The following is a 13,560-nucleotide window of genomic DNA, read 5'->3' on the forward strand; positions in this document are numbered from 1 at the left end:
ATTTCCGAACAGCACTGTGTACCTACAACAAATGGACTGCAGTGGCTCACGAAGGTGGATTCCCCAAACCCCCTCTATCGGGCTTTGCCTAACCCCCCCCTCCACAGGGCTTTCCCTAACACCCCCTCCACGGGGATTTTCCCCAAACTCTTCCCCCCCCCCCCCCCCCAACAGGCCTGATGCGACCTGAGCCCTGACTAGCCGAACCTCTTCCAACTCCCCGGCGGGGCGGGAGGTCCCGGTGGGATGGAGTGGCGTGAACCACTCCGGCGTCGGGCCGCCCCAAAGGTGCGGAAGTCTTGGGCCAGATCGGCCCGTGCCCCCACAGGACCCCAGAGCCCGCCCGTGCCACCTGGTCCCGCTGGTAAGGTAGGTGGTTTGATTCATGCCGGCGGGAGCAGCAGGACTTCGGCCCATCGCGGGCCGGAGAATCGCCGGGGGGAGGGCTCGCCGACAGGCGTGGCACGATTCCCGCCCCCGCCGAATCTCTGGTGCCGGAGACTTCGGGAGACGGCGGGGAGGTGGGGGGGGGGGATTCACGACGGCCCCCGGTGATTCTCCGACCCGGCGGGGGGTCGGAGAATCCCGGCCCAGATTTAAAAAATGCAAAGTGTTCTGTGTAACTAGATGGAAATGGTATGATGCTGATTTCAGAAAATTTACTCAAACGAATACATAAGCGATTTGGATATGAGCCAAAAGTAACTAAACATTTAAGTTAGGATCTCTTACCTGAGGTGGGGGTGGTGTAACTAAAGTCCAAATGCAAGTTTTAAAAAAAATAGAAAACACTGAATATAGTATGCTTGGTCACGAGAAACCTTTTCTGAAAATCCAACAGATACAACAGGGAGAATTTAGATAGCACTGCACCCTGTCAAGCATAAGCAGGACAACAAAGGAGGCATTATTATAGAAAAGTTGACTTTGGTGATACTGCAACTGCAAAGGGCACATTTCCTGAAACCTGCATCAACCATGGCACAGGTCTAATGAAGTCAGAGGGATGGAGTCTCAATCGACCATTTGTCCCTCCATATGCATTGTCCATTTGCATTAACTGCTGTCTGCTGCTCTGCGCCACATAAATACTGCTTAAGTATTTGTTAGAAAGGAGCTATAATAGTAAATTACAACTTAATGAAGTGCAGTTAATAAACCTACTTTGTCCATGAAAGACAAGAATTAATTGTGCACTATAGCACACTGTTAATCACGAGCATTTAATGCACAAATATGTGCCTTAAGGGTAATTTCTGCCTTCAAGCAATCACTCAAGCACGCCCCAATATAGGAACATTGCTTATTCAAAATTACACTAGAGAGATGCTTTAAAACAAAGTATTATATTCCACAGTGCTGAAGTTAAGGGGCTTTGAAATTCGATCAAGCTGCACATAATCCTCAGGCACAAATTGGCGCCTAATCCTGGTCACAGTGGTGCATTGATCAGTGTCGTGAGAAACTCTGTATGCACCGATGGGCGCAGCGCGAGGCGGGTGTAAATGCACAACTGGTCCTGGCTCCTGGCTGATCAATCTCATGATTTACAGTGCTGTAGAAATTGGAGCTTGTGACATTCGAAGGGACTAGAAGGTAGGATCAAGACCTTGAGAACACAGAACAAGCACAACTATAGCCATCTATTTGGCAACAACTATTTTCCAGATTGAAATAATAATCAGGTTTATCTTGAGTGCAACAATTTATAATTCCCTGTTCATTGATTATTTTGCAAATAGCAAATGCCATATGCTGAAATGTGTGTTTCACTTTTGAAATGCCCCCATGGTGTGAAAAAATGTTTGAACTATTTCTCCAATTAAGCTTGATCAAGAATTTCTCCGAAATCTGTTATTATAATGTATCCGTGCACAGGCCGACTTCGGGCACTCAAGTCGCAGAAATTTATGGCATCAATAAATTCCACTATTACTTAGACACACCACTGTTTCCCTTGCCGAAACAATTGAATAAAAAAATTATTACAGCTATGTCACCATTAAAGTGAACAACGATGTTGAATTTACTGAATAATAGCCTAAGATTACTGCTCCAAATATTACATTATTGCAGAATGGCATGTGTGGACTAAGTATACAGAAATCTTAACTGGAATACACTTAAAAGATGCAACACTGTACTTTAAAACAAGTGTTATGCAAATTATAAATCTTCTGGGTCACATTGATCAAAGCTCACATTTTTTTGCAAATATGAATGTTCTTTATATTTATTTCTTGCACTGCTAAATCCTGCAGTCGGTTAAAAAAAACTAGGGTAATCCTTGAAACATTGTACAATTAGGATGACTGTTTTCTGCGTTGGTCCCAAAATATATTTTTTGATGTCAATCAGGGGAAAAGTATTGCAGTCGTCTTAAAATCAGCAGTATCCAGCTTCAGCGCGGTATTGATAGCTTTTACCAATTTTCTGCTCCATGTTACTAAAGGAACTAATACGTTGTGTTGAAATTCCCACCAAAAACAAGTGAATAAATAAATGTTTAACTATCTATTGGCTGCACTGCTCCCACTTTCTCACTATCTGGGTGGTGGCCCCAAAACAAAATAGAGTCCCGTTAGATAGCGAGCACCGAGAAACACCCAGCTAAACGCCTTCAACACAGGACTCTGTTTCACCTCCGACAATGCGCATCCAACATCTACATAGTATCAACAGTAGTAAGTCAAATATTCAGCAAAATGCCCTGACTCATGTTGGAATTCTGTTCAATACATCTTCACTCTCCTTTCGGGTGTCAGCCCTGGCACAGATGTAGCACTCTCGTCTCTGATTCAGCAGGTTGAGGATTCAATTCCCACTCCAGATATAATCTAGTTTGACACTTGAAAATGAAAAATGAAATGGAAACTTCAGCGCAGTACTGAGGACGTTTGCACCATCAGTTGTGCCATCTTTTGGATATTAAGCTGAGGCCTTGCCTGCCCTCTTGAGGTGGATATAAAAGATCCCATGGTACCTTTTGAAAATGTACAGGGTGTCTGACAACATTTATTCCTCAATTTGACCAGAACAGATATTATCGGTTTGTCAAATGCACAGTTATATGTGGGGCTTTGCTGTGTGTAAATTGACTGCTGAGTTACATATATAACAACAATGGTTACACTTTAATGTTATTTAATTCGCTATAAGGCACTTTGCAACCTGCTGAAATTGTGAAAGGCATTACACAAATCCAAGCTCTTTCTTGCTTTTCCCTCTCAGAAATTTCAGGCTGAACTTTGCTTTTTTCCCCCTCACAATACTTTTTGGGTCTCTTCCCTTTATTGCGATATTTCACGGATATTTTCAAAACTGCCTTTGATCTGGCCAGAGGGTTTCCTATCTCTGATACAAGTTCAGCAGGAACTAAACATATAATACAATGTACATATCTCAGAAAAAAACCAGACAAAATCACATTACTTTCAACAGCAGGTGGAGCTTCCACTGCTAATTCCAGGTATGTTGATGTGAACATATTTTGATTTGCTGCAGCTGAAAAAGCAAGTTTGCTGGTACTCAGAAGACAATTATTAACTGGAATTTATTAAACTTACTACAAACAGCACTGATTCAAAAGTTAATCAATTTGTTTCTTGAAAGCTATTTTTAAAGAAATGCCTTTTGCACAAGTTGTTTAATCATGCACTTGTGTCTCATTATCCTTTCTTTTTACCTTCGCCATCATCTCTTATGCTGATTAATCAATCCCGTTGTCCACCCTACCACATAACTTTCCCATTGTATTTCCGTTCTTCCCAAAATCCAGGAACTCGCTCACTAACAGCACAGTGGGTGTACCTACACGTGAAGGACTGCAGCGGTTCAAGAAGACAACTCGCCACCACCTTCTGAAGGGCAACGAGGGATAGGAAATAAATGCTGGCCTAACCAGTGGTGTCAGATTCTGTAAATGACGAATAAAAAAATAATAATTGCCCCTTTTCTCTGGTTCTGCAATTGATTAAAACTAGTTAGATTTCTAACTTTTCTGGTTCCGCATGAAAGATCACAGACTCGATGCACTAACCCTGTTTCTCTCTCCATAGACGCTGCCTGACCAGCTGAATGTCTTCAGCATTTTCTGATTTTCTTTCAGATTTCCAGCATTGCTTTTGTTAACATGCATAGTGCCCGAGTCTTTCTCGAAATGTATCAGATTCAAAATCACCCCGACAGTATGAAACAGTTTGCATACTAATTTAGACCAGAATTAAAAATCTAACCACAATTCTGCCAAGGAACTCCTACTTCCATGCCCTGTGACAAGGTACTAAATTCTGACAAATACCGTATATACTCGCGTATCATGCGATCTCGCGTATCATGCGACCCCTAAATTTTCGTCCCCAAAACATGATTTTATGCTATATCTCATGTATCATGCGAGTCACTTTTTTGGAAATTAATGCCCAAACTAAAACTTCCAAATGGTATCATTGTCTGTGGATTCTGCAGAGTGGATTCTGTTGTGAAAGCTGTTCGCGAATTGAACAGCTTTCCAGCTGGCTTTACTAGCGTCGTTCTGCCACTTGATGTTTCCATTCATAAAAACGGCAAGTAAAACACCCGCGAATTCTGTATCGGAAAAAGACGGCCATGTATTGAATAAACTACCCATATGATCAGGAATACTACTCTTCAGATTTTGACCACAGCATTCTGATGGGAAGATGTTCAGCCACTTGACGTTTCCATTCATGTTTTTATGAATGGAAACGTCAAGTGGCTGAACATCTTCCCATCAGAAAAAACAGCAAGTAAAACACCCGCGAATTCTGTATTGGAAAAAGATGGCCATGTATTGAATAAACTACCCATATGATCAGGAATACTACTCTTCAAGTTTTGACCACAGCATTCTGATGGGAAGATGTTCAGCCACTTGACGTTTCCATTCATGTTTTTATGAATGGAAAAGTCAAGTGGCTGAACATCTTCCCATCAGAAAAAACAGCAAGTAAAACACCCGCGAATTTTGTATCTCGCGTATCATGCGACCCCCGAAATTTAGGTTACAATTTAGGTCTTCAAAAGTCGCATGATACGCGAGTATATATGGTAACACACATTTCTTGACAGACTTCCTTGTTTAGAGGGGATGCTTTTTCGTGCAGCTGAAATTGAAAAGTAACAAAATGATGGCCCACTTATACCAGCGGGTTATATATTTACTGGATAGCTTCCAAGTCTGGGCCATTTATTGCAGTGGATGGATGGGAGACGTGAATTAACTAGGAAAGTACGAGAGTTAAGAGTGGGATCAGGTAGAATGCTCTTTCAATGAGCCAGTGAGGACACAATGGGCTGAATGGCCTCCATCTGCACTGTCACGATTCCATGATTCTGTGAGTTTCTTTTTCTGTTTCAGTCAGTCTTTGATGGAGGAAAGCCCCCAGTGATGCAGATTTTGGGAAGGGTTTTCAAACTGAAATGTTAAACATTGCTCTACTTCAACAAGGCTCTTCTTACATTCAGTGCATTCTAACAAAATATTTTTTAGTTACAGCTTTTTTCTTTGTATTCAGTGTGTCATTACCAAGCTGCAAATAAATGATAAATAAAGCTTCTCTGCCTCTAGAATAAAGGGAACACTTAAAATGCTTTGATCAACAACCTTAAAAGTGACTTCAATGCTAATGGATAACAGGTATAACTTTTTGATCAACAGAAACAATTGCCAATTTTAAAAGGGGATGTTTTAGTGGTGGAAACTTAACAATCAACACACTCTCACTATTTTGAGATTGACAAAAGCATTTTCAATGATTAACTCAGCATAAATTAGCGCTCATTGTGGTATACCATATGCTATGGAATTTATAGCAAAGTATATTCTAACTCATTATGAGAACTGCCATCGGAGGTACATTTTCACATATATATTTCACATAAACTTCAGGTAAACTGGAAGACAACTGGACCAGATGCATAGACGTAGTTCAATGTCCAGGTTAAAACTGTACAAATTTTACAACAGCAATGTAAATTCCTGGAACAAAATGTAAAATGCTCAAAATACTCCGCAGGTTAAATAGCATCTGCAGAATGAGGAAAGTTCTGGATTGGAACTGTTGATAATATTCGTTAATTGACGTTTACAGTTCCCCAGAACTGTCTTTTCAAAAAATCTTTAATGCTGGTAATACCATCCCCTTTTGTCACGCAGCCTCATCTCTTTTGTCATTTAAACTCATCTGCTTGCCATCCTGTTGGATATTTCTACCTATTTCTCCCTCTTCTTCGCCATTTTCCTGCCTCCAGTGTTGTTTCAATTGCTTTAAATCTCTAACTTTTTCCAGTTCTGATGAAAGGCCATCAACTTGAAGCAGTCACATTTTGTTTCTTTCTCCATAGATGCTGCCTGCCTGACCTGATGAGTATTTCTGATACCTTCGCTTTGTATTTCATATTTCAAGCATTTGCAATATTTTGCTTTTATATGATAAATTCTTGCATTCTCATTGAAAATAGAGAATGCCAATGCAAACTCATCAGGCTGTAATTTCACTCTCCAGCCGCTGGTGGCTTGCAGTGCCATTATAATTGTGGAAATGAGAATTTATGAAGGACAAAATTGAAAACAAGTGGACACCCATGAGAATACTGTATGTATGTGTAAATAAATGAGCCGGACTCAAGTACTGAGGACACAATATCAGATGACACAAAATGGTGATCAAGAATATAACTGTTAAGAGGATGGTAAACAACAGGAGGACAAAAAAGTAATACAGTAAGCAAATAGATAGTGCAAATAAAACTGAAGTGCAGGGAGATCCAAGTAGACATACTTTGGGAGAAAAATAAGAGGAAAAAATATAAGAGGAAATGGTCAAACTTTAAGTGGAGCAGAAGGCAGCGATACTTGAGGGTTCAGATACAGGGTTCAAAAAGGAACCCAAGCTAGCCTAATAAATGCTATGTTTTCTTAGTTTCAATCTGCAGAGATACACCAGCATGTAAAGATTCCTTTGTTACATTCATTACTCGAAAGATGCAATTCAATTTAAGTCTAAATATTCATTTAGTATTTTGATTAGCATACCCATCCAAATTAAAAGCTCTAAGCACCCGAGATGATGCTCCAACATGCTCAAAAATCATGCCATCAAATTGAGAAAATAAAAACAAAGGAAATGCAAAGGCCATTGGCTTCATTGAAGTCTTTGCAGACTACTTTCCGAGACATGGGCAATACTAGCTGAATAGAGGTCTGTATGGCATCAAACAAGAGGTGGTGAAAATAGCAGAGGACGATCTGTTGAATGGTACAAATCAGTTCATAGCAAACATTTTATTTTTAAAAAATAAAACATGCTCAAAAGCAGGATTGAAATTTTAAAGCGTTTTCATGAAATATCTTGTATCACACAAGGTATTAGGTTTATCAAATCATTCCTCTTGAGCTAACACTTGTAATTGGCTCTGAAATTGACTCATCACTTTAAAAGGAGTTTGCATTATTTAAAAAGATGGTGAAAACATTCAAATTAACTGCCAAATATTTTACAAAAGACCTGCAACCAATAAACCAATATTTTAGGCCCTGTAGTGTAAGGCTAACTATGAATAATACATTTTTTTTAAAGCTCTTCCTTAATAAACTGCATCAAAACAGCACCACAGCAAAATGGTAAATATAAACCAATTTATTATTTTAGTCATCTACATTTCAACAATAACTGTAGGAAAAGAGTGTTGCATCGTTAAAACAAACATTGATTACAGGTTTTGCAAAAGATTCTGAAAGGGCCAAAAGGTTTTGAGTTGTGTAAATCCACTGCTAGGAAGCATTCTCTATTAGAATGGACACCTTTGTGCTGCAAGACCATTTATACTATCATTTATAAAATACTTCAATGAGAAAGAAAAGGGATAAGTAACCACATTTCTTTGTACTTACTGGTGATGATGAACCTTGAGTTACCTTGACATTAATTTCCATCTCCTGAACTTTCTTTTTCAATTCAATATTCTCGGTTTCCAATTCCTGAATCTGCAAAATAACTTTATTCTTGAAACTGTACAACCATGGTCTCAAAAATGTTACAATGTACACATGTCTGTGTGTACAAAACAGACTTTAGAACTATAACTGTCTGAACTTGCAATGGAGGAGACTCAATATACCTGAAGGACTGGGATACGCCATGATAATCAATAATAATGAAAAGACCAGTGTTTTCTATTTCAAATAAGTCGATAACACTACTGTAACCAATACCAGAAATAATCTACTACTGTCAGGAGTTATGGACATGGCGATCTGTGGCAAGACCGCTGGGACCAAACCAAGTTGAAGCCAGATGTTAACTGAAGATTTGAGCCATCCGTGCAGGCTGGCTCCTCTTCTCCCTTGTTAAGGGACTGTGTCCTAAACCAAATTCATGAAGGACATTGTGGGATAGTAAGAATGATGAAAATAGCCAATGGCTATTTTTGATAATTAGGGTTCAATAGTGAAATCGAGAAGGTGGGAACACGTACAGCTTGTGTAAAGTTGTGAAACCTGCCACCACTGTTGCCATTACACCCATGGGAATAGCCAGAAGGGCCATGGTAAAGAGTTCATATAGATTATGTAGACCATTCGAAGGAGGGACGTTTTCATTTTGGTTGACGTGCACTCGAATGGCCTGAAGTCGCCATTATGAAGACTGTCCACGGAGAGAACAATAGAAAGATTGGGTGAGATTTTTGCAAGATTTGATTAGCTTGAACCACTTGTTAGCAACAATGGGCTACAGTTTATTTTGCAAGAACTGACCAATTATCTAAATGGGAATGGAATCCAACACATCTGATCCACTCCTTATCATCCTGCCACAAATGGGCTGGCTGAAAGTTTTATTTAAACAATGAAGTATTCATTGAAGGTAATAATGAGCAAAGATCAATGTCTAAATGACTAAGTGAATTCCTGACGACATGCCGGATTCGACAACCCAAGTTCTCCGACATTACTCATGGTAAAATAAAATGTCAGTTATGCACAGCTTTTGATCTACTGAAGCTGCCTAAGATGAGATAAATTGTTGAGAGGAAACAGAACAGTCAGGTTTTGCAATGTGAGAACAGGGCTAAATGCTGTTTTCAGAAAGATCAGGAAGTATTGGCAAGGAATTATACCACCAGTGAGAAGTGGACACCTGCCATTGTTTAGCACAGACAGGACCAGTCTCCTACACTGTTCAGACTCGGGATAATGTACTGTAGAGAAGATACACTGATCAACTTTCAGCAACTGGAACTACTTTACCAGAGACCCGAGAGTCAGCGACAAACTGTGCCAAGTGAAGGCCTAGATGTTCCTGAGAACCTGACAATACCAAAACAACTGCGCAAGACAGTAGCCCAGTTGAGGACACTTCAACACTAAATCAATCTGCAAACATGACATTGACTCCAGCTGAGACAACTACGAATGACATCTAAACTGAACCAAAAACACCAGAGGTTGCAGTCAACATGAAAATATAGATGCCTGAGGTTCGCCAACAACCACTCAGAAATCAACAACCTCCAAAATGTCTAATTTATTGACTGCTGCATTTATAAATTCTTCATATTGTAAATTTTGACTGTTAACATTATGTTGTGTTTCATTGCAGGAGCCTCTAATGCAGGAGGAAAGTGTTGTGTAACCATGTTTGTGCCTAGTTGGAACTAGGTCACTTTAAGAGTCCGGTCATTTGTTGTATTGATGACTTCAGCGGCAGTTTGGGTGGGCTAACAGTCTCACTATTCTAGCAGCCTATTAAATAAACATCTTTCCAATAAAGCTTTTGTTTGTTTGTGCCATTGTGGTTTTCAAGCCTATCCTTTGAAAAAATAGCACAGGTACAAATCAGGGATGCTCAAGAGGCCCTAATTAAAAGAGCACAGATCTTCTGGGTTGTGAGGATGGAGGCGATTAAACAGATAGGGAGACGCGAGACCATGGAGGGATTTGAAAACAAGTATGGGAATTTTAAAATCAAGATGTTGCTTAATCAGGAGCTGGTGAAGGTTACTGAACACAGGGGTGGTTGGGGAAAGGGAATTTGTATGAGGTGTGAATGACCTCAAGTTTATGGAACGTAGAATGTGGGAGACGAGCCTGAAATGCATTGAAAATGGGCAAGTCTAGAGGTAACTAAGACATGAAGAATTGGGTTTCAGCAGTTGATGAGCTGAGGCAGGGGCAATGTTAGGCAATATTACTGATAGGTAGTCTTCGTGATGGCAAGAATATGAGGTCAGAAACCAGGCAAAGCAAGCCTGGTTCAAAGAAAAAGTGTAGGAGAATACGCCTGGAACAGCACCAGGCATAATTAAAAATGAGGTGCCAACCTGCTGAAGCTACATCACAAGACTAGACGTGCACTGAAGAGTGGAAGCAGCATGCGACAGAAAGGCTAAACAATTCCACAACCAATTGGTCAAATCAAAATTCTGCAGCCCTGCCATTTTCAGTCATGAATGATGGTGAACAATCGAACTAACAGCAGTAGGTTGTTCCACAATCTTTTCCATCCTCCATGATTTCAGAACCCAGCAAGTAAGTGCAAAACACAAGACTCAAGTGTTTGCATCCATCTTCAACCAGCAGTGTCAAGCATATGATCCATCTCGGTCTCCTCCGGAGGTCCCTACGACCACAGACATCAGTCATCAACCAAGCCAATTCTTGTGATATCAAATAATAGCAAAGCACACTAAATATTGCAAATGTTACTCAGCCATAAAATCTTGTGACTGTGTGTGAAGAACTTGTGCTCAAGAACCAGCCAGGTATCTATAGCTAAGCTATTTCAGTGACAGCACTGTCATCTACTTGACAAAATGGAGAATTGCTCCATTGTGTCCTATCCTCGAAAAGCAGAACTATTCCAATCTAGCCAATTAATTTCCATCAGCCTAATCTCAATAACCAGCAAACTGGTAGACGCTGTCACTGACAAGAGACAATCCAAACAAGAGATCCAAATATGAGGCGAGGATAACTGTAATTGATGTCAAAACATCACTTGACTGAGTGTGGCATCAAGGAGTCTGAGAGTGGGGATAAAGAGGTCCTTTTCAGGATGGCAGCCAGTCACTAGTGCTGAGCCTCAGGGGTTGGTGCTGTGACTACAACTTTTCACAATACACATTAATGATCTGGAAGAAGGAACTGAAGACCGTTGCTAAGTTTACAGATGATACAAAGATCTGTAGAGGGGCAGGTGGTATTGAGGAAGCAGGGGGGCTGCAGAAGGACTTGGACAAGCTAGGAGAGTGGGCAAAGAAGTGGCAAATGGAATATAATGTGGAAAAGTGTGAGGTTATGCACTTTGGAAGGAGAAATGGAGGCATAGACTATTATCAAAATGGGAAGATGCTTAGGAAATCAGAAGCACAAAGGGACTTGGTGGCCTTTTTCATGATTCTCTTAAGGTTAACGTGCAGGTTCAGTTGGCAGTTAGGAAGGCAAATGCAATGTTAGCATTCATGTCAAGAGGGCTTAATACAAGACCAAGGATGTACTTCTGAGGCTAAATAAGGCTCTGGTTAGACCCCATTTGGAGTATTGTGTGCAGTTTTGGGCCCCGTATCTAAGGAAGGATGTGCTGGCCTTGGAAAGGGTACAGAGGAGGTTCACAAGAATGCTGCCTGGAATCATTCCACTCAGGCAGGACCCAATCACCACCCATTGCAGGGCAGAATACAGCCTTTTGGGCCAATTCACTGGCCATCAGTCAACCAATCAAACAGAGTCCCACCAATCTCCCAGGTGTTGAAAAGTTTGAACTGGTACAGCTAACACAGTGTTCTCTTTTGTAACTTTTGAAATCCTCACTCCCTTGCTCGACTTAACGGTATATGTCCATTCAGCATTCATGGATCAAAATGATAACAGAAATAAAGAAAGGGGAGAAAGGGAATCAACAGGAAGAGCCCATTGATTCATAACAAAACCTCTAAGTTCCCCTCCAAGTCACACACTATTATGACAGAGATTGCTTTTCTTTCATTGTCACCGAGTCAAAATCCTGGAACACCTTCCCAAACAGCACTGTCAAAGTATCTTCACCGCATAGACTGCAGCAGTTCAAGTGGGAAATTCACCACCACCTTCCCAAGAGCAACCAAGAATGGACAATAAATGTTGTCCTTGTCAGCAACAGTTACATACTGTGAATAAATAAAATTAAAACGTCTGCAAATGCTCGACATGTTAGTTTGCAGCAGCAGACCTGGTGGTCCATCCTTAAGTTAGGAGATACAACCTACAGCTCATCCCTCTCAGGCAAGTAACTGTTAATGACTCAATCCATTTAAATTTTCTGAGATCCTCCATAGAAAACATAATTTGTCTATTGGACACTCACATAATCCTCAAAGGCTGTTATTAACAAATGCTTCAATCCTCAAAAGGGTGTAATGATGATGGAGTATACTTTGTAGGAATTGGAGAGACTCCATTCTTCTGTCATATTCATATAAAACTTGTGAATAAATAAGGTGTGTTTGACTGGTGGGCGTGGTGACTGTCTGTTTTAAGGGCAGCACAACCAAGTTAGGGTCACATGGTCTGCATGACCAATCGGCAGTCAAAGTATGGAATCACCCCATGGTGAGAGATTGGATTGGATTGGATTTGTTTATTGTCACGTACACCAAGGTACAGTGAAAAGTATTGTTCTGCATACAGCTCAGACAGATCATTTCGTACATGAAAAAAATACATAATAGGACAAACATGAAATACACAATGTAAATTAATAGAAGCATACAGGAGTGTAGTACTACTCGGTAGATTAGATGTGTGAAGAGATCAGGTCAGTCCATAAGAGTGTCATTTAGGGATCTGATGTCATGTGAGAGTACCTTTAAGAAATGGGTGTTTTTTTTATAGAATAACTGTAGTGGGTGTAACTTTAAGAAATGGGTGTTTATTACTGCAGCAATGTCAGAGTGTGGGTGGAGCTGGGCTGTCTGTCAGTTTTGACTTTCGCTTTGGGCTTGCAGCTACAGGGTATGTTTAGATTCATTTTAGATTTGGAGACGCTGCAGTAACAGCAAGATGTGTAGGAATCACTGCAAGCTTATGAATGTCCGTTTGGTGATTTCAACGTGGTAACTGTTCTCAGTAGTCAAGTTAAATCTGATGTCTTTCTGTACAATGGGTTCTTTTTGTCTTATGGATGTTACAAGGAAAGAATAAGAATTACTTAGAGAGTACTGTATTCTTTGGGGGATTTATTCGTGTTGATAGTTGTTAAGATGTTTACTGCGGGTTTATAAAGGGTTAACTGGTTTCATAAATAAACATTCTTTTAATTTAAAAGTACTTTAACTCTCTGTTCACTACACCTGGAAGCTAAGCCCTTGTGTTCCCCATAACCACAATCTATCAAAAGTTGTGGGTCTGGTGAACTCCACGATACACTTTGGGGTTCTCTAACCCCTGGCCCATATCACTGATAACAGCCGGAAGAAGCTGTTTTTGAATCTGTTAGAGCGTGTTCTCAGACTTCTGTATCTCCTACCCGACGGAAGAAGTTGGAAGAGTGAAAAAGCCGG

At 40.5% G+C, this 13,560-nt stretch overlaps 1 protein-coding gene across 11 annotated transcripts in view; it reads right to left on the reverse strand.

The window, feature by feature from the left end:
• gulp1b (GULP PTB domain containing engulfment adaptor 1b) overlaps window positions 1-13,560 on the reverse strand; it is a 530,845-nt gene that overhangs the window by 43,854 nt on the left and 473,431 nt on the right. For 8 of the 11 annotated variants that reach the window (XM_038789197.1, XM_038789196.1, XM_038789195.1 and 5 more), the window contains one exon: window positions 7,916-8,008. The exons of 1 other annotated variant lie outside the window; for it this stretch is intronic. In XM_038789197.1, the coding sequence (XP_038645125.1) occupies window positions 7,916-8,008 (93 nt within the window). Of the gene's footprint in view, window positions 1-732; window positions 753-7,915; window positions 8,009-13,560 lie in introns of all 11 variants that reach the window. 2 more of the 11 variants (XM_038789198.1, XM_038789200.1) reach the window with 1 other exon arrangement.

The sequence above is a fragment of the Scyliorhinus canicula genome, chromosome 2, assembly GCF_902713615.1.
Source record: "Scyliorhinus canicula chromosome 2, sScyCan1.1, whole genome shotgun sequence".
NCBI classification, from domain to species: Eukaryota; Metazoa; Chordata; class Chondrichthyes; order Carcharhiniformes; family Scyliorhinidae; genus Scyliorhinus; species Scyliorhinus canicula.